The sequence below is a fragment of the Pteronotus mesoamericanus genome, unplaced genomic scaffold, assembly GCF_021234165.1.
Source record: "Pteronotus mesoamericanus isolate MK-2021 breed Mesoamerican mustached bat unplaced genomic scaffold, CSHL_Meso_final scaffold_507, whole genome shotgun sequence".
Taxonomy (NCBI): domain Eukaryota; kingdom Metazoa; phylum Chordata; class Mammalia; order Chiroptera; family Mormoopidae; genus Pteronotus; species Pteronotus mesoamericanus.
Window position 1 is genome coordinate 5,434,621 of NW_026555319.1, and position 20,604 is coordinate 5,455,224.

Below are 20,604 nucleotides of genomic sequence, written 5' to 3' on the forward strand. Positions count from 1 at the left end.
AGCTTCACTTCCAGATGAGATCTAAAAGAAAATGGAAAGTATTTTAAATGGGAAACAGTGGGAGCTGTCAATTCTAAACATAAAAGGATGACTAAACACAGGTCAACCACAACCAGTACTATTACCAATTCCAGGTCCCTCTGCTCATCAAGGTGCCATATCAGCACAGGGGCAGGCAACAAGTGAGAGAAAACTCAAAATAAATTATCTACTTTGCAACAATGAGACAGCAACAGCAACTCTCATTCATTGCTGGTGGAAATACAAATTGGTAGTCATTTCGGAAGACTGTTTGGCAGTTTCTTTAAAAACTGAACATATTCTTACCATATGAACCAACAACTGCACTCCTTGGTATCTGCCCAAATGAGCTGAAAACTTACTTCCACAAGAAAACCTGCGCACAAATGTTTATAGCTGCTTTATTCATAACTGTAAAAACTAAGAAGCGACCAAGATGCCCTAATGGATTAACAAATGGAGAAACATCCATACAATGGAATATTACCAATGGATAAAATAAATGAGCTATCATGCCACATAAAAACATGGAGGCCCTGGCTGGTGTGGCTCAGTGGACTGAGTGCCAGCCTGCAAAACAAGAGGTCGCCAGTCTGATTCCCAGTTACGGCACATGTGTGGGTTGGAGGCCAGGTCCCTAGTTGGGGGTGTGCAAGAGGCAACCAATTGACAACCTAATGATATAGCTCTCGCACATCAATGTTTTTCTCCCTCTCCTTCTCCCTCCCTTCCCCTCTCTCTAAAAATAAATTAAATCTTTGAGGAAAAAAAATGGAAGAATGTTAAATGAATATTGCTAAGTGAAAAAAAAAAAAGCCAATCTGAAAAGGCCACGTACTGTATGATATTTGTGTGACGTTCTGGAAAAGACAAAAATTATACAGAGAGTAGAATAATCAGTGGTTGCTAGGGGCCAGGGAAGGGATGAAAGGGTGGACCACAGGGGATTTTTTAGGCAGTAAAACTACTCTGTATGACACTGTGAGGATGGATACATGTTATCACACATTTGTCAAAATCCATAAAATATACAACACAAATATAATATAAACTAGTAAACTATGTAACAAATGTAACACACTTACAGGATGTTAATAGGAGAAACTGAGGGGAAAGGGGAAGAGTGGGGATGTCTAAGATCTCTACTTTCTACTCTAAAAATAAAGTCTACTAAATAAAAAATAATACATTTAATAATAATAAATTAATAAATTTAAATTTAAAAATAATAAAAGTAAAGATTCATTTCCAGAGAAGGAAAATGAGAAGTGTTAAAACTGGGAAATAGGGTGGTAGTGTCGATTCTAAATATAGAAAGAAAACTGAACACAGACCAGTTCACAAATCTACTCTCACTACTGGTTCCTCATTGCTCATCTAGGTCCCAAATCAGCAGACAAAGAAGGCACAGACAACTCAAAATAATCTATGGCTCTGGTGGTCCAGAGTGTCCCAAATAACAAATAGACTATCATTTTACCTAATGGTTTCAATTTTTTTTCCAATGAATATTTTACTAAAACTTTTGTCAGCCACATGAACGCATGAGTTTCATCTCTTTAGTCTTCAATGAACTTAATATTGATGGGCACCAATAATGCTAAGTAAAAATATTAAAAAGAAGCCTTACTCTGGAGGGAACAACAATCTAGGGAGAAGGTTTAAAAAAAAAAAAAAAAGCCTTATTGTGCAGGGAATCACAATCCACTAAGGAAGATCAAAGACTTAACACTTTGGTAGAAAAATTGGAGAATCAAAGAACTCAAAAAGCATTCAGTCTTGGCCTGAATACCCAAATATCTAATACCTGTTTTCTTAAATCCTTAGCTCAGCCAATAGGCCTTCACTTGTCCTTTACAGACATATTCCAGCTCAGTAAATGACACCTCTTCCTAAAGATTAATGCTGATCTCATGCTGAAGTCAGTTCTAAATTGCTTCTGATTCAGTCCTGCAAGATTCCAGGTTTACAGAATGTATCTTGAAGTCTTTTCAAAGAGTAGACATCTTTGCTAAGACACCATATCTTAGGATATGCCATAAATGCATCAAGCCAGAGTTCAAGCCTGTAAGGATACTGAACTTTCCCCTCTGTAGCTGACAAGGCTCTGAAATTACTGTTCCTACCTACCCATGCCCTCTTCTCTGGAAATGGTTTCCACTGCCTCTGCTGAAGAGGTAGAACTGGATGGTCATCTCTAGTCCATGTAATGGTAGCCCACTGGGGTGGACATTTGATCCAAGCTAGGTAAATCAGCTTTCTCCCTGGTAATCTGTAACTGCGCACTGAAAGCTGGAGTCAGGAAGCTCTGGGGAAATCTAAAGTTCATTTGGAAGGCAATAAATATGAGTCTGAGATTACCAGTAGCAACTGAGAAATTTCCATTTTTGAAGGAGCCTTAGTTAGGGATGAAAGGTGGATGATGGGGGCAGGGTGAGTAAAAGGAGTTATCTCTTGACTCTTCATTCACATTTATAACGTTTATAAAAGAATAAAAAATACGCATCATGTGAAAGTACAGCAAAACGGAACTGTCTGCCCCTTTTATTTCCCCCCCATAATATTCAGAGCTATCTTTTAAAATGCAAGCCTGATTATCCCATTTCTCTAGCTGAATCTCTTCAGTGCTTCCCACTGTCTTTAAAATAAATTTCCAAATCGTTACAATGTCTTGCAAAGGTCTGAGTCCTCTCAGGTCCTCAGGTGAAACAAGCTCCTTTTACACTCTTTCCATCTCTCTCCCCATCTCGTTGTCTGACTAACCTCTGCTCTTCTTTCATGTTTGTTGTAAAATGTTACTTCCACAGGGAACCTTTTCTTGACTTGTCCCCAACAAACACGATGCCCATATCCTATGTTCTCATGGCAACCTATACTTTTCCTTCGAAGTCCCTAACACTAATGTAACGATTAGGTGTACCATCATTTTAAAAATCTGTTGAGCCCTGGCTGGGTGGCTCAGTCGGTTAGAGCGTCGTCCTATACACCGAAGGGTTATGGGTTTGATTCCCAATCAGGGCACATACCTAGGTTGCAAGTTCAATCCCTGGTCGGCGGGGGGCGGGGGCGGGCGCGGGCCGGGGTGTGGGTGTGTGTGTGTGTTCGTGTTCTGAAGACTATGGGAATATTTTTTCTCTTTCAAATTTCTCTTTTTCCATTTTGCAATTGCTGTCCCAGCAATTCCTGTATTCTGACCATGACTTCCTCCCCTCCCATCCCCCAACCACTAAAAACATTTGAAAATTAATAATAATTGTAGGAGAAAGCCCTGGTGCCCACCAAGTCACATGAGAGTACAAGATCTGTTGAGAACTACATAGCACAAGAGAATCATTTTAGTGAAAGGAGAATTACTAATAAAGAAGGTGTTCTAGTAAAGTCATGGGTGATTTTCAAAAACCAAAAATGCAATACCCAAACTTACCAATTTATGAGTAGTGAGGTGCATTCTGAAGATGTTTCAACTAATTGTATTTCTGCACAGAAAAACTATCTTAAACCTAGACACCAAAAACTGAATATCAACCTCTCACATCTCATTCCACCAGTTTCACAATTATTCACCCTTACAGCCCTGTCCACTTCTACCCCAAACAATATCCAGCAAGAGCTGAAGACAGTCCAAACAGTTGTAAAATCCTAAAACCTTGGCAATACAAAAAAAAATGCTGTACACGCTAACCAGCATGGCTCACTTGGTTGAGCGTCATCCTGAAAAACAAAAGGTCACCAGTTCAATTCCTGGTCAGGACATGTGCTTGGGTTGCGGGCCCATGCCTGGGCTGTGGACGTGGTGCCTCAAGGCAACCAATTGATGCCTTGTTTCTCTCCCTCTCTTTCTCCCTCCCTCCCCCAATTCTAAAAATAAACAAATAAAATTTCGGGCTGGACTCCCCAGTGAGAATTCCTGTGTCCAAATCCCAACACTGAGCAAGTTAATCTCTGGCCTTTAGTTCACTACTGTCACAACAATCTTACCTACCTATTAGGATAGTTAGCACATAAATAAGCATTCAATGCTGATATTCCTTGAACTTTTGGCTGGTGGGCAAGCATCACCAAGTGAGCTTGTTCATTTGTCCACTAATGAATGTCTGAATTCAAGGAACAATAATGGTACTAATGTATTTAAACTTAAAGCAGGGGCTGTACCAAAGCCTGGAGATCAAAAGTCAAAAATGCTGCCCTGGTCACACAGCTCAGCTGGTTAGAGGGTCATCTGATATACAGAGACTATGGGTTCGATCCTGGTTGGGCACATATAAGAATCATCCAATGAATGCATAAATAAGTGGAACAACAAATTGGTGTTTCTCTCTCTTCACCTCTCCCTCCCTCCCTCTTGCTCTAAAAAAAAAAAAAAATCAATCAATACTTTTTTTTTTTAAGTCAAAAGTACTTAAGTCAAGGACACTCTGTACCCTTTCTTTTCCTACTCCTGACAGTTGATATTAATCATTCTGGAATTCCTAAAAAGCATCTTCTAATCTTCTTCCCATGTAACAAAAGCTACTAACTCTGGCTTCACTTTTGAGAATATGACATATCACCTCTGGTTAACATATCCTGATGTTTAGCAATGTGAAATGAACAAGGTTTTTCTTCTTGGATAGCTCAAAACACTATTAATTCTAAAGATTCTAAATGCCTTAAGGGACACCAAAGGGATTTTACTGGGTCCTTCAAGAACAATTTTAGAAATCCAATTATTCTTAAAAGTATTAAAACTTGCTTTGGGGGGAAGACTTTTGCTGCGCGTTCCTGTCAGTGGTCCTCACTCAAGATTCCAAATAACTTGATTTGGGGAGAAAAGAGGAGTCTCATCTAATTTTTTGGTAGTTGACAATACTTTCAGGTCCTTTATTTGGCGGGGAGAGTTGATAAAGTTAGTGGTAATACTATTTTTGGAAGATAAGTAACTGCCCTTTAGAGTAAAAAGGGAACAGAGGGACTGAAGTGCAAATTGAGACATAGCCCGAGATCTGTCTTAAGAACCAGTAGAGAAATAGAATGTTCCACTGGCCAGGTGGCCCATTGAAATTTACATGGAATTGCAGAGGCACTGAGCATGGGCAGGTTTATTAAGATGGTCTTAGACCTGGAAGACCCAGAGACCATTTCAGAATGCCTGCAGTGAAAAACTGTCATAATGAAACTAAGATGCTATTTGGGCTTTTGCATCATTCTCCAAGAGTGTTTTCTAACTACATAACTGAATTAACAGAAAAACAGAAGCCCAGGAGAACCTACATGTCTTTCATTAAAGATATCCATTTCTAATGTATTATAATTTATGAATTACAGTGAAGTTGACTATATACCAAAAAAAGGTATTGAATCTTTTTAGTTGAAAAAGAATAAAAATCTGCAGGTAGCTGCTGCACAGAACTGCAATGAGCCACATACTGTACACCCTGCATTGTTCTCACCCTCAGTCCCCTGCGCATATCTCATCCCTGCTCTCTGAAAGTACATCCTGGAGGGCCTGAGAAGATGCAGCCCTGGGAAGTGGAAATCAGAGTCCTATCTCTGCCACTCACCACCTGTGTGGCCTTTGGCAAGTCAGTATCTTCAGCTCAGAGTGAGGTGGTTTCCAGGACGGTGGTTAAGAGGGTGAGCCCAGGACAGTCAGCTGAACGACTTCACACAAATCAACGCACCAATAAAGTCCAACCTCCTCATTTATGAAAAAGCGGGGGGGGGGGGGGGGGGGGAAGGGCTTAGGAAAAAATAACCAACTCCTGAGAATATGTGAAGATTAAATGAGAAAACCCACATAAAAAGCTAAGGACAATGACGGATATAAGTAGCAGCAGTCTATACACATTGGTGGCTATCATCACCCATCTCACGGGGTCGTTGTTAGAATCTAATGAGATGTGAGAGTAAAGCATTATACAAATTACAAAATAAAAGCAGGACCAGCCCTGGCCGGGTAACTCAGTCAGTTAGAGGTTCCTCCCCATACGCTAAGGTTGCAGGTTAGATCATGGTCAGGGCACAGACAAGAATCAACCAATGAATGCATAAATACGTGGAACAAAAAAATCAATGTTTCTCTTTCTCTCTCTCCTTTCCTCTCCCACTCCCTCTCTAAAATCAATTTAAAAAAAATTTTTTTAAAGGCAGGTCCAATTGTGCCAGAAAGAGTTGCCCCTCCCAAAGAAAGTTAAATAATCTCAGGCCTGAGAAGCCTCCATTTAGCAACAGCCACGCTAGAAACACGAGGTCTCATCTTACAAACACCACTGACCTTCAAGCTTCCCTCACCATTAACTGAGATAGAGCAGGACCGCACAACCAAGTAAGAGGAAAGGAAATGCCAAAGGGACCGCTGTCCAATGACAGCACTTCTCCGTTTCCGAAAATGTGCTTCTCCCTGACTCAAATCTGTGACTTTTCACAGCCCGGGCAGCGGGATGACATCAAGGTCTTAAAGCCTGCGGGCTGAGGTGAGCGCTGTGGACGGCGGGACGTCCGCTCAGCACGCGAAGCCAAGCTGCGGAGAAAACCAGAGAAGCCGCAGACAAGAGATGCCCTTGCAGCAGTCCTGCGAGCCCCTCCGTCGGGAGCGACCACAGTCTGCATCGCTCGGCTGGGTCCAAGCCCCTCGGCCCCCGCCTCCCACGTGTGCCCGGAGCAGCTGTTACTCCACCGAAGAGCTCTGAACTGGGAGCCTCGAATACCGGCCTGCTTCTGCCTCGATCTGGGTGACCTTGCGTCAGCCCCTTCCCGGCTTTAGACCTCTGTTTCTCCGTGTGCACCGAGCACAACTAGTCAGACAAGCCCCTAGGCCCCTTTCCCGTAAGTGAAAAGTCTTGAGTGAGGACTCTTCCCTCAAATAGCGTGTTCCACCCCGACGCCGGCGCCAGCTTCCACCTGCGGGGAGATGTCGAGTCTCCCTTGGTGTGGCGCTAACGACGCAGCCTACGGGTAGCGCAGGTCTCAGCGAGAGGAAGTGTCTCGCAGAGCCCGCCCGTCGGGCCAGCGCTGCCGACCTGCCGCTGCCCCAACCGCGCCACTGCCACCTCAAGGATCAGAAAGGGCCGCCGGCGCCTACGCGAGGCCCGTGGCTGCGGCCTAGCAGCCCGCGCGGCCCGCCCCCGACGCCCTCGAGCCCGGCTCCCGGACCCTCAGCGCCCCTTCTGGGCCTCTGCCCGGGCCTCGGCAGCCATCGGCGCTTCCGGCCAGCGACCAGGCTGGCCACAGGCACTCACCGTAAATGGGCCGGAGGCGCCTGTCGTTAGGGTCCTGCACATGGCCCCGCGTCGCCATGATGACAAGCGCAGAACCACAGTGCGCACGCGCGGGGCAAGCCCCCGGGAAGGGGCTGTTAAAGGGCCAGTGCCGATCTCGCTCGTCTATCGCGATGGGATGCGACCGAATGCACCTGCTGAGAAAGCGATGACACCCCCCGCCCTACCTTCGCACCCCAATTGCCTGCTCAACAGGGACTCTTCCGCCCCTGTGATGGTGGAATCAACCTAGCTAGTAGAGGCAGCAGTTGCTGAGGGAGCAGGGGCGGCTGTTCCTGAGGGAGCAGACGAGGCTGCTGCTGTTGAAAGCCCTTCCGAGTTACCTACTGCGGGAGAGAGGACAGGAAGGGAGAAACTCTCGGTCAAAGTTAGAGCTCGGCCGCTCCTGCTAATCCTATTTATTCTCTGTGCTGAAGGACCAGTTAGTCTTGTCTTTTGTTTGATTAATTGTTGAGAAACCGGGAACTCCTCTGGGAGAACGAGTTCCAGATCCCTTGACCCCTCTCCCGGGGCTCAGCCAAGTAGGAAGCATCCTAGATGAAGAGTAAACCAGTCAATTACACTCCAATAAAGAGGGTGGGGAAAAAGTTCAGTCAGTATGTGTTGCAAGCTCTTTCAATGCGTTATCTCATAAGTGCGCATAACAACCCTAGTATCTTCCTAGGAGGTAGATATTTTCTTTTTTATCAATGGGTTTATTCATACAGATAGTTACTGAGGGCCTGTTACGTGGCATGCTCCGTTGTAGGCACGAAGGATACGTCAATAAATAGATAATTTTTGGTGGAGCTTTACTTACAGTGAGGGAGACAGACAATTAAATGAGTGAAACAGCTGTACGCGCTGGGCAAAAGATGGTTTACAGTTCTGGGTCCGTAAAAGAGTTAATAAAGCTATTGTAACAATCATAACCTGCATGTCCTTTTACTTACTAATAGCTGTAAACATACTTTTGCCCACTGCTGTATATTAGACACAGGAGCCACCTGGAAGTGCTCCCAATGGCCAAAACTAGAACCATTTGAGCAATAAAACTATTAACAAAGTATTGAATTATAACCTGAAGTATAAGATAAACATACATAAGCCCATGCTGATGTGAATTTTTAAAAAGATTTTATTTATTTATTTTTGGAGAGAGGGGAAAGGAGGAAGAAAGAGAGGGAGAGAAACATCAGTGTGCAAGATATTTAATACATCGAAATATTCAAGAGGTATTCAATACATCGATTAGTTGTCTCTCACATGCCCCCAACTGGGGATCTGGCCTGCAACCCAGGCATATGCCCTGACTGGGAATTGAACTGGTGATCTTTTGATTCTCAGGCCAGCGCTCAGTCCACTGAGCCACACCAGCCAGGGCATGAATTGTTGAATTCATTAACAATGAATTTTCATTATCGAATTTTAAGCAATACGTGTAAATACTTCCCCCTCCAGAAAGTGAAGCTTAACTTTCCCCTTCCCCCTTGAGAGTTAGCTGGAATTATTTTCCAATCTCGAAAGAGTTGAGTATAGAAAAGGAAAAATAATAACCTCAAAGTTGAGAAACCTGGTAAAAACTATCTCAACTAATTGATCAAAGTTAACATTGTCGATGAAAACTCATCTTGATACGTATCCCAATATGATGTGAAGAGAAGGCAACTAGGCTTCTGTGGTATTTTTCCAGAAAACCCATAAACCCAGAATAATGATAATGACACCATTAAACAAATCAAATTGAGCAACATTCTACAAAATACCTGACCAGTACTCTTCAAAACTGTCAGGGTTGTGAAAAATAAGGAAACAATGAGAAACTGTTACAGACCAGAAAAATCTAAGGTTACATGACAACTGAATATAATGTGATATCCTGGTTGGGATCCTGGGGCAGAAAGAGGCCATTAGTGGAAAAACAGTTAAAACCCAAATAAAGTCTAGGGGTTAGTTAATAGTATTGCGCTAATGTTGTTTCTTATTTTGACGAATGTGCTATAAGATGTTACCACTAAGGAAAAGAGGGTGAGGAGTATACATATACTTTCTATACCCTCTTTTTAGCTTTTCTGCAAATCTAAAATTATTCCAAAATAAAATATTTTTTAAGTGCATTATTTTTCATAATCGGCACGAGGGCTATTTTTTAAAAACCAATGCACTAGACACTCTCATTTCAGTTCTGTCCCAATGCAAGCTAAGAGAGACAATTTCAGTAGCAACTGCACAGAGACATTTTTATTAGAGAATGAAGGTCCATTAATAAAGATATAGTCTGTAACCCTTGGAAAATCATTCTTAAGGCTTTGGAGACTCTAAAATACCCCCAGATAGAAAGGTTGTCCTTGGGGAGGGAGTGGTGGGAGGGTGGTGTCCTCAAAATATGGTCCCAAATCACCAATGTCAGCATCGCCCGGAAACTTGTTAGTCAGGCAAATCCTTAGGCGTCGCCCCAGACCTGCTGAATCAGAAAGCTGGCAATGGGGCCTAGTAATGTATATTTGTGTAAATCCTCAGGTGATTTGGATTCGACAAAAGTTTGATACTTCTGCTTTAAGTAAGAGGTGGGCAAACTTTGACTGCTGGGCCAAATCTGGCTTACTACATGTTTTTGTGTAGCCTCTGAGTTAAGAATGTTGTTACATTTTTAAATAACTGCAAAAAAAAAAAAATAAAAAGAATATTTAATGACGTGAAAATTATATAAAATTTAAAGGTCAGTTTCCATAAACAAAATTTTATAGAACACAGCTATGCCCATTCATTTAGATATTATCTATAGCTGCTTTGGTGCTATAATGGCAGCATTGTAGTTCAAGCAGAGACCATGCAGTCTAGAAAGGCTAAAATATTTACTCTCTGGCCCATCACAGAAAAAGCTTGCCAACCTCTGCACTAGGATAATGGATGGCATCTAAATACCCCCAGGGTACAGTTGTCAGTTAATGGAACAATGCGATATTTGGGATATACTTGTACTAAAATGATATTCAGTATTTACCTGAAATTCACATTTAACCAGGAATCCTATATTTCTTTGCTAAATCTGATAACCCTATCCCAGGAGAGCTCCATGCTCTCAAAATCACGCTAACCAGCAAGAATGAAGGTCAGGAGCCTCGGGTAAGCTGACCCCAGGATCACTCTGAGCTGATGTGGCCAGGAATGACCAGGCTCAGGTAGGGCTTAGAAGAATAACATTTGTTCATGTTTGGGCACATGAAAGAGTCAGCGCGTCACCTGAGTTTCAAGAATTTCCCGGAATGGAAAAACACAGCACCTTCAAGGGGGCACAGAGAAGGCTCCTGGCCAGGACTGTGGTTGCTCAGCTAGGTTCTTACGTTACCTTTGTTGACCTGGCCCCACAGGAATGCTGACGGGCCCAGTGCCCTGTTCCCTGGACTTGGCGAGGACCAGAGCATCGTGGACCTACCTAACTGACTACCTAGCCTCTAGATCCTCGAGCCACCGTCCTGGGTGGAATATATGTCCTTCCACCCAGAAACCCCCTTGGACATCTGACTAGGATGAATCGGCCTTTCTCTTTTCCCATTCCTACCCCTTTTCCTCCAGAGCCTAAGGCTGAAGCAGTGACCTGGCTCGGGCCTGTCCTTACCTGCTCCCTGAGAGGCAGCTCCCACACCCTTTGGCAGGCATGAATAATTTCAGGTAACAAATGAGATGACCCACAAGGGAGCCAAAAACCCATTTTTCTTGTTGTACAATTCAGAATTCAGAACTATGAGCGCTGACATGGGAAAGTACTTGGCACACAGCAGGTGCTCATTAAATAATGCTTTCCATTTTCTTGACTTAGAACAGGGGGTACGCCCTTCATTCTTTTCCTGTTTAGTGACAGATTTGCTCTGGTGAGAAGCCCTCTCACTCAAGGGCAGTGACACACACGAGTGCATTGTGCCTGCATAGCTGCAGGACACAGGGTGGGAACTGCATTACGTGGATGTAGTGATTGTGGGTGTCTCCACCTGATGATTTTCCAGTTTTTCTTTTCCATCTTGGCTATGTTCCAGTATCTGGTCCTAATAATCCTTCACAGAAGAAGCATGCACATATCAGTGCATACTTCATAGTTTTTATGACTGATTTCCTGCACTTTCGACAGTAGAATAAATAGCAGCTCTGACTCTGAAATCAAACAGACTTGGGTCCAAATCTGGACACTGATATGTATCAACTGTGTGATGCTAAGCAAGTGACTGAATATCTCTGAGCCTTAGTGTCTGCATTTGTAAAATTATGGTACTAACAGGACCAACTTCACAGGGTTGATGTGAGGAATAAATGCTTATGGCCCATGAAAAGAAATAGGCAGAAAGAAAGCACTCAACAGTCATGCACTATTACTATCTTTAATATTAGTAATAATATTATGAATCCTTTCTCTTAAAACTGCAGAAATCACCTCCTGATACTTCGGGACACCAAGGAAGGAACTGTCCTCATCAGAAATGTCCGGTGGTAGGAGTAATATCTTGGAATCTACCACAACACTTAGCATAAAGTAGGCTGAAAGAACAAAGTACAGAATTAAAGGTGGGCAAGGCAGACAAACATACCCCTGGGAGCTAAGAGTTTGTGAGAACCAAGGTTATGGTCTCAGTTTGTGTAACAACTGCTACTGTGATCCTGGGCCTCATTTTCACAGCAGAGAAAGGTCCCCTCTACCTTTCAATAGCCTTAGGCAGCCTTTGTTCACCGCAGCACTTCCAATTCTGTCCACCAGGTGGCATATGAATGCCAAATTGCCCAGGCTACTTTCCAAATTAGAAAGGATCTAATTTTTAACAATTTTTAAAGAAAACATAGCAAATATGGAATCTTTGTAAGCTATATCTTTACAATTTTATACTCAGATTTATTGAAGTATTATTTACATACCATGAACTTCAGCAATTTTAAGTGCACAATTCAATGATTGTCTAGTACATTTCAGAGTTTGGCAACCATTGAAATAACCCAAATTTAGACCATTTTCATCACCCAAATAATACCCCTCTGTAAGCTATAATTTTAAAATTATGAAATGTTTCAAACTGTATGTAAAAGTAAACAATGATACCCATGTAGACATATCACACAGATCTAACAAATGCTAATATTTTGCAAGCATAGACTTTTTAAAACTAAACTTATCAGGGTGATTTTGATTAATAAGATTATATAGGTTTCAAGTGTACAATATGATGCATCATCTGTATATTGCATTGTATACCCACCACTCAAAGTTAAATCTTCTTCTGTCACCATATATTTGATCCCCTTTACTACCTCCTCACTCCCTTCCCTCTGGTAACCACCGTACTGTTGTCTGCAAGTAGAAATTGAGTGCCTTCTATGTGTCTGAGTCTGTGCTAGGCACCAGGCCAGGAATATGTGATTCTCGGCAGCTGCTGGGAAGTAAACGTGGGAGGAAGGGAAGAGGTTAGTGCTAGAGATTCAAGGAAAAGCTGCATTCAGTACATATTGTGTTAGAGAAAATCCCTTGAGCAGGGACTGAGGTGGGCGTGTGTGAACCGCGGCTGTGGGGAAGTGTTGCAGAGGGGGAAACCCATGCTGGTTTTAAGATTTTATTTATTTATTTTTAGAGAGTGGGGAAAGGAGAAAGAGAGAAGAAACATCAATGATTTGGTGGCTTCTTGCATGCCCCCAACTGGGGACCTGGCCCCTGGCCGGCAACCCAGACTTGTGCCCTGGCTGGGAATCAAACCAGCAGCCTTTCAGTTTGCAGGCTGGGGCTCAATCCACTAAGCCATACCAGCCAGAGCATGCTGGTTTTTCAGACTTGGTAATGATAGCTTTGGCTAGAAGAGAGCAATTCCCTTCCCCCATCCTGGGTAGGACCTGAGTTTGGCAGAGCAGGGAAGGGCAAGGCAAACCTATCCCTAGAGCTTTATCAACATTCCACTTCATTCAATGTTGAGTCTGCCTGAGCCAAAAAGCATAGTTCAGGCCATGCTCCCCCAAATTTAGATGCAGTAAGTCTGGGTTGTGTTTGCAGGTACAGGGGATGGAAGGTGTCCAGGACCAGAAATTAAAATTTTTTTTAATTTTAGTTTTTAGCCCTGGCTGGTGTGGCTCAGCGGATTGAGTGCTGCCCTATGAACCAAGAGGTCACTGGTTCGATTCCTGGTCAGGCCACCTGCCTGGGTTGCGGGCCAGGTCCCCAGTTGGGGGTGTGTGAGAGTCAACCAATCTATATATCTTTTCCACAGCGACGTTTCTCTCCCTCTCTTTTTCCCTTCCTTCCTTTCTCTCAAAAATAAATAAATTAAAAAATTTTTAAAATATTTAGTTATTTTTTTATTATTTTTAATTTCTCAATTACAGTTGACACTCAATATTATATCAGTTTCAGGTATACAGCACAATAATTACACATTTGTATTACTTATGAAGTGATTCCCCCAATATTTCCAGTATCCACCTGGCACCATTCATAGTTATTAAAATATTATTGACTATATTTCCTATGCTATATTTTACATCCCCACATAAATTTAAATGTTTAACAACCCCTCAACTGATTCCTGTGCAAGGGGGTGAGGACAGGGTGTTTCTCAATCTCTAGTTGAAGAAACACTGCCTAAGGGGATCGGCATCTAATTTTCTTCATCTTCTTCTTCTTCTTCTTCTTCTTTTTTTTTAGATTTTATTTATTCATTTCTAGAGAAAGGGGAAGGCAGGGAGAAAAACGCTGATGTCTGAAAGAAACACCAATGTGTGGTTGCCTCTTGCAAGCTCCCAACCCGCGGGCCTGGCCCTCAACCCAGGCATGTACCCTGACTGGGGATCAAACCAGCAACCTTTTGAATCACAGACCGGTGCTCAACCCACTTAGCCACACCAGCCAGGGCTAAGTTTTCATAGATGTTCTCCTGGTAAACTAAGAAGCAGCTCCTCTCAAAGTCTAGCCTGAATCCTTTCTGCTGCTGCTGTAATCACCATGCCCTGCTGGCCTAGGCCTGTTTTGGTCAGAAATAAAATGTGGGCAAACTTTTTTAATTTCTGCTGCTGGATATAGGCCAGTACAAGTAAGGTACCCCAGGGGTTAAGTGAAGTTTGAGCTCCTCATTATTTCTACTTTATTCCTTGCTTCCCTGGACAATGTTGTCTGTCTCCCCCTGAAAACTCTGTATTCAGAACTTCTGAGTCACCCATGCAAGGGAAGAAAGTGAGTTGTTCCCGGGAAACATGATCACTAGTCTTCTGTTTATTTATTCAAAATGTATTTATACCGAGTTGGCAAGTGAGCGGGACAACTGGAGCGCTCATACACTGCTGGTGGGGATGTTAAATGGTACAATCACTTTGGAAAACAGTTTGGCAGTTTCTTGTAAAATTAAAACATAGACTTAGCATGTGATCCAGCAATTCCATGCCTAAGCATTTATCCAAGAGAAATGAAAACATATGTCCTCCCAAAAGACTTGTACAGAATGTTCATAGCAGCCCTATCCACATGAGCCAAAAGCTGTCCATCAACACAAACTGTGGTACATCCCTAGGATGGATTGATACCAAGCAATAAAAGGGACTGGGTTATTGATATGTGGAGGAAAAGGGGCCACACACCAACCTTGACAAGCTCAGGGGAGGTCTGCGTGGTGGTCTTACTAACTCAGAGACCTAAAGTAACTGCACACGATGGTCTGAAATTAAAAACTTTCTAACTAAAAGCAGGTCACGGCAGGAAGTCATGTACTAGGCTGGAATTTTTCCCTAACAAAGGTCAGTTTTTTTCTTAACTGAGCCTGTCTGTTGTCTTTTGGCATCTACAATAACATATCTTTGGAATGTCAAATTTCTTTTTTCTGGACCCCTCAAAGCACTGGCACTCCACCAGGGGAACAAATCCCTTCAGTGTATTGTTATCATGTTCATTGTTGACTATTACAATCCTGTACCCACCTATGTTAAAAATGTGTCTATCGTTTTACTCTTCATCCACTTCCAGAGGTCCTCCTCCTCTGCTTTGCTTCTTCCCACCTTCCTTACCTATCATCAATGGATTTCATGTAACCCACTTATGCCTCCTCTTTTGATTGTATGTAATATATAAAATAAGGTGCAAAACTGCCCTTCTCTGGAGCATTATCTCAACTCCTTGTGGTTTTTCTTCCCAGCAATTGTCGTCAGTTTGGCTCAAATAAATTCAAAAAAAATTCTCTACAGGTTTGAATGTCTCTTATGTTGACAGATAATGATCAATGGCGTGAATGGACCCCAACCCCATGCCAAGTGAAAGAAACCTGACCTGACACAGAAGTGGACATACCGTATGGTTCCACTCACAGGAAACTCCCTCTGCCGTAACAGAAAGCATGTTAGGGGCTGCCAGGGGCTGCCAGGGGCTGGGTTGAGGGGTGTGGACTGACACACGAGGGATCAAAATAGTCTATATCTTGACTGTAGTCATAGCTACATATGTCAAACCCATTGTACTTGCATTTACAATTGGGGCTTAATTGTTTGTAAATTAGGGTTCAATAAAATTGAAGAAAAATAGGGTAAAAAAGAAAACACATACTATGCCATAGATTATTCAGCCAAAAAGTCATACAAAGCAGTCAGCAAGTTTAAAAATCTGACTTATAATTCTCTCATCAAAACATTGTGTTCAAGTCAGGAGCAGAGGGAGAAACCTGGATTATTCTCACCCTCCACCCCGCCTCAACTGAGCTACCCTGGCCAGGTAGCCCAGTTGGTTAGGGCATTGTCCTGATATGCCAAGGTAGTAGGTTTGATCCCAGGTCAGGGCACGTCCAAGAATCAACCAATGAATGCATAAATAAGTTAGAACAACAAAGCGATGTTTCTATCTCTCTCTCTGTTTCTCTCTCTCATCAATAAAAAGCCCTGGCTTGTGCAGCTCAGTGGATTGAGCACTGGCCTGTAAACTGAAAAGTTGCTGGTTCAATTCCTGGTCAGGGTACATGCCTGGGTTGTGGGCCGGGTCCCCATTTGGGGGTGGGCAAGAGGCAACTGATCAATCCCTCTCACTGCGATGGTTCTCTCCCTCTCTTTATCCCTCTCTCTAAAAATAAATAAATAAAATCTTAACTTTTAAGGGAAAATCTGTTTCAAAGTTCAGAAATCTGTTTACAAATAACCTAAATTCACTGCAGGCATAAACTACACCTAATTATTGTGACCCAAAGACTTACAGTGTTAAAAAAAAAAAAATTCAACTAAGCGAATTTGAAGATCTAATAGGCTCTATTAAGCGATTCATGAACTGGGCAACATCCCATCTAGCAACTAGTCCTCCCAGGGGCTGTGCAAAATGGAAGGTTTTTATAGGAAAAAGGGTGGGCAAAGCAGATATAATCAAAAGAAAAGAAAGGACTGTATTGGGACCACGGCATCTTTTTTGGGGAGGAGAGAACTGGAAGTGCTTTTATCATGCAAATTGCCTCTTCTTTCTAGGGGATGACCTCGTAGAGAGACCCTTGTGAGAGATTACCTCCTTGGTGTTGACCAGAAAACTCCAGAGGGGTTGATAAGATTCTGTTCCCAGGACGGGGTGAAACTGCAATTAGCTCAGGTATTAAGTCTAGGCTAGGGCCCTGGCTAGTGTGGCTCAGTGGATTGGGTTCTGGCCTGTGAACTGAAAGGTTGCTGGTTTGACACCCAGTCAGGGCGCATGCCTGGGTGGGCTAAGTCCCCAGCTGGGGGGGGGCGGTGACTACACTGATTAATGTTTCTCTTCCACATGATGTTTTTCTCCCTCTCTTTCTCCCTTTCTCCCCTTTCTCTAAAAATAAATAAATAAAATCTAAGAAAAAGCCTAGGTTTGGTTTCATGGGCTTTTATCATGACTGAGGGTATTTTGTGCTTGTAGTTGTGGCAGGGGAACTCAAGAGCCTTCAGTTATATTTGAGAGGCTTAAGTGATTAATGCTGTGGAAAGCTGGTATTCCAGGACTTGGAATGCATGACTTACAGGGCTCTAGGAGGTCAAGGAGCAATTCAACCTTTTTTGCCACAGGGGACCTGCAAGCCTTGGAGATGTAATCTGAGCGGCTGTGTTTCAGGAAAGCAGATAAAGAATTGTTGATCAGCAGATAAGGAAATACTAGGACTGCAACTCTTATCTGATTAACATTTTTACAAGCCTCTTACACACCCTTTCCTTCTCCCTATAAGAAGGTTGGCTTGAGATGAGATGTTAAGTCGGTTTTTTGAGCGTATATAACCTGCTGTTTTCTCAGATCACTGGCATCTGAATAAAGGGCCCATAGAGATTCAGTCCTTGTCTCTACTTATTTGTTCTTGTAGTGACAGGCAGCACAAACACCAACTTTTTCTTTTCTGGTTTCAGTTTCCGTTTTAAATTAACATCACTGCATGTTGGGCGGTCATATACTCTCACGGGCCTTCTCCAAAAAACACATGTTCTGTTTCACCTTTAGCTGGGTGTATTTATTCAGTTATGATGCCAAACACTTGGACTTAGCACTTGACTCTACAGGTTTAAGGGCTCAGTCCCCGTGATAATGGTTTTTGTCCCAACTCACGGCTCAAGAGCTTCTAAAACCCTTGGAATTCCCTCGGTGTTAGAGTTGCTATAGTGAGATAGTGTTTTTTTGTTATTCATTATAAACTCTTTTCAACTATACCTGAGTTTATACTAATGAGGTGACTCTTTTGTTAAAAACTATTATATCTATAGCTATATCTTTATTTTTAGAGAGAGGGGAAGTGAGGGAGAAAAGGAGGGAGAGAAACATCGATGTAAATCAATAGGTTGCACCTCTCTGGGACTGAACACGCAACCTAGGCATGTGGCCTGACCAGGAATCGCTTTGTTGGACACCTAACCAACTGGGCCACACTAGTCAGGGCCCAATGAGACGACTCTTGGTGGGTCCCTAGAGAGCTTCAGGATGGGGTCTGGTTACCAGGGGAATCAACCATATTAATGATTCAAACTGCACCCCAACCCCTCTAGGGAGGGAGGAGAGGCTGGAGATTGAGTTAATAACCACCAATGGCCCATGACTTAATCAATTATGCCTGTGTAATGGAACCTCTATAAAAATCCCTCACCTATGGCATTTGGTAAACTGGGTTAGAGAACATACCCACTTGCCAGGAGGGTGGCACAAGCCAAGTCCCCTGGGACAGAAGCTCCAGTGCTCAGGACCCACCCAGACCTCACCCTATGCACATTTTCATCTGGCTGTTTAGCATGTAAACAGTGTCCTAAATAACATTGTTTACAATAAACTGGTAGATATAACTAAAGTGTTTCCCTGAGTTCTATGAATCATTACAGTGAATGATCCAACCTGAGGAGGGGATTGTGGTAACCTTGGATTTATAGCTGTTTGGTCAGAAGCACAGGTGACAAACTGGACTTGTGACTGGCAAGCTGTAGTGGGAGGCAGGGAGCGGGGTTGTGGGACTGAGTCCTTAACTTGTGGACTCTGACGCTAACTCCTCAGGGCCAGAATTGAAATAAGTTGTAGGACACCCAGTTGAAAAGTCCAGAGAGCTGGAGTGAGGAAAAACTACACACTTGTTGACAGAAGTGAATTGCTGACAGTGAAAAACACATCTTAGTCGTCTCACCTTTGGGAGTTCCCAGGTGAACCATACTTCTGGCAAACCGGCTATAAATTCAGAGTTTCCCGTGATTCCCTTGATAATTTACTAGAATGACCCACAGAACTCGGGAAAGCACTATATAGGCATACCTCTGGAGATATTGTGGGTTCAGTTCTAAACTGTCATAATAAAGTATCACAATAAAACGAGCCATCATTTTCTGCTGCTGGAGGGTCTTGCCTTCGATTTGTAAAAACTGCAACACTTGTGAAGCGCAATGAACCAAAATGCAATAAAACATGGTATGACTGTACTACCATTACAGCTTTATCATAAAGAATGTACAATAAATCAGGAGAGCCAAATGAAGAGACACATAGGGTGTAGCCTCAGGGGCAACGCAGAGTTTTTGTACCTTCTCACTGTCCAGGCCAAGCTGCGTCACGCTCCTGGCACACCTGTGTGTTCATCAACCAGGAGCTCCCTGGAACCTACATGTCTGGAGTTTTCAGTACTGTAGGCAGGATTGGTCAAATCACTTACTTGTTACGTGATCACCTGACTGAGCTCAGCTCCAGACCTCTTCCCTTCCTGCAGATGAAAATGTCCAATCTTGTAATTGAGTGCTTGGTCTTCCTGGTGACCAACCCATCATTCTGAAGTTATCCAGGGGCCCACCTGAACAAGGACACTCCTGTCACTCAGGAAATTCCAAAGTTTTTAACCAGAGACAAAAAAAATCAGATACAGGTATTCCCCAATTTTTTCGAAAGTTTGCTTTATGCTACTTCCCTTAAAGACCGAGATTCTGTTTTTTGCTAACCAAAAGAAATCCAAAGATCTCCGTTTAAAAAAAAAAAGAAAGGTGAAACGTGAAAATAGCATTAGCTTCTGTTTTGCAGCAATTATAGAGGTAGCTCACACCTGGAGCAACAAGCATGGCATCACCAAGCTCCTTCTCAGGGAACTACACTCAGCATCAGGCTGCTATAACTTAGAACTGTGTCCATGAGCATCTGTGCTTTGTCTTAATCTTAATTTATTTTGTGCACCTGTTAGCAAGACCTGTCCTAAGGTAATCGCTTCTTCAATTTATGTCATTTTAATTTATGAAAGGTTTCTCAAGAATGCTCTACTTTTTGCATAGTGGGGTAAACTTGCATACTCTTTATTATACTACAGCATGCATCACACTCATGGTCATTACCATTGAGCCTGTCTCCCTGGTAAACTCTTGGGAAGGCAGGGGCTTGTCCCGTTGTTTGCCACTGAGGCTCCAGTATCTTCTATGAGACCCGTTGCATAGGGAACACTCTATGTAACACTTGCTGAGCAAATCAGTGAGGCTGGCGCTGAAGAAGTTCTGGACTTCATGTGTTGGTCCTATTTTATTCAAAAATAATACTTTATAGCCAAAATGTCTATCAACAGGGAGCTGGTTGAATAAATCATGGTCTATCCATACAGCAGACGTACTATTGAAAAAGAATTATTATACTCTAGATAGATACGCTAATAATAACTAGATCTCCAAGAGATTATGTAGTATAAAAAATGTCAAGCACAGAACAATATTGAATGGTATGTTCTCTTTAACACACACTGTAAAGTGTTTAATCTTAAGTGTACAGTGTAGTAATTATTTACTAATACATCACTGTTTACCACTTTGTAGATTGGGCTATCGAATATTTCCAGGACTTGGAAACTTTCTCAGTCCCTTGTAGCCCATAGCCTCCAAATGGAACCATTATTCTGACTTCTCTCACCTTAAA

General features: G+C 42.8%; 1 protein-coding gene across 2 annotated transcripts in view; it reads right to left on the reverse strand.

The window, feature by feature from the left end:
* The window catches only part of NAA25 (N-alpha-acetyltransferase 25, NatB auxiliary subunit), a 61,446-nt gene extending 54,125 nt beyond the window's left edge, over nucleotides 1-7,321 (reverse strand). The window contains exon 1 of one of the 2 annotated variants that reach the window (XM_054594178.1): nucleotides 7,239-7,321. In XM_054594178.1, the coding sequence (XP_054450153.1) occupies nucleotides 7,239-7,296 (58 nt within the window). In that variant the 5' untranslated portion in view covers nucleotides 7,297-7,321. Of the gene's footprint in view, nucleotides 1-3,445; nucleotides 3,560-7,238 lie in introns of those variants that run through there. The other variant, XM_054594179.1, reaches the window with a different exon arrangement.
* Nucleotides 7,322-20,604: the final 13,283 nt, after the last annotated feature.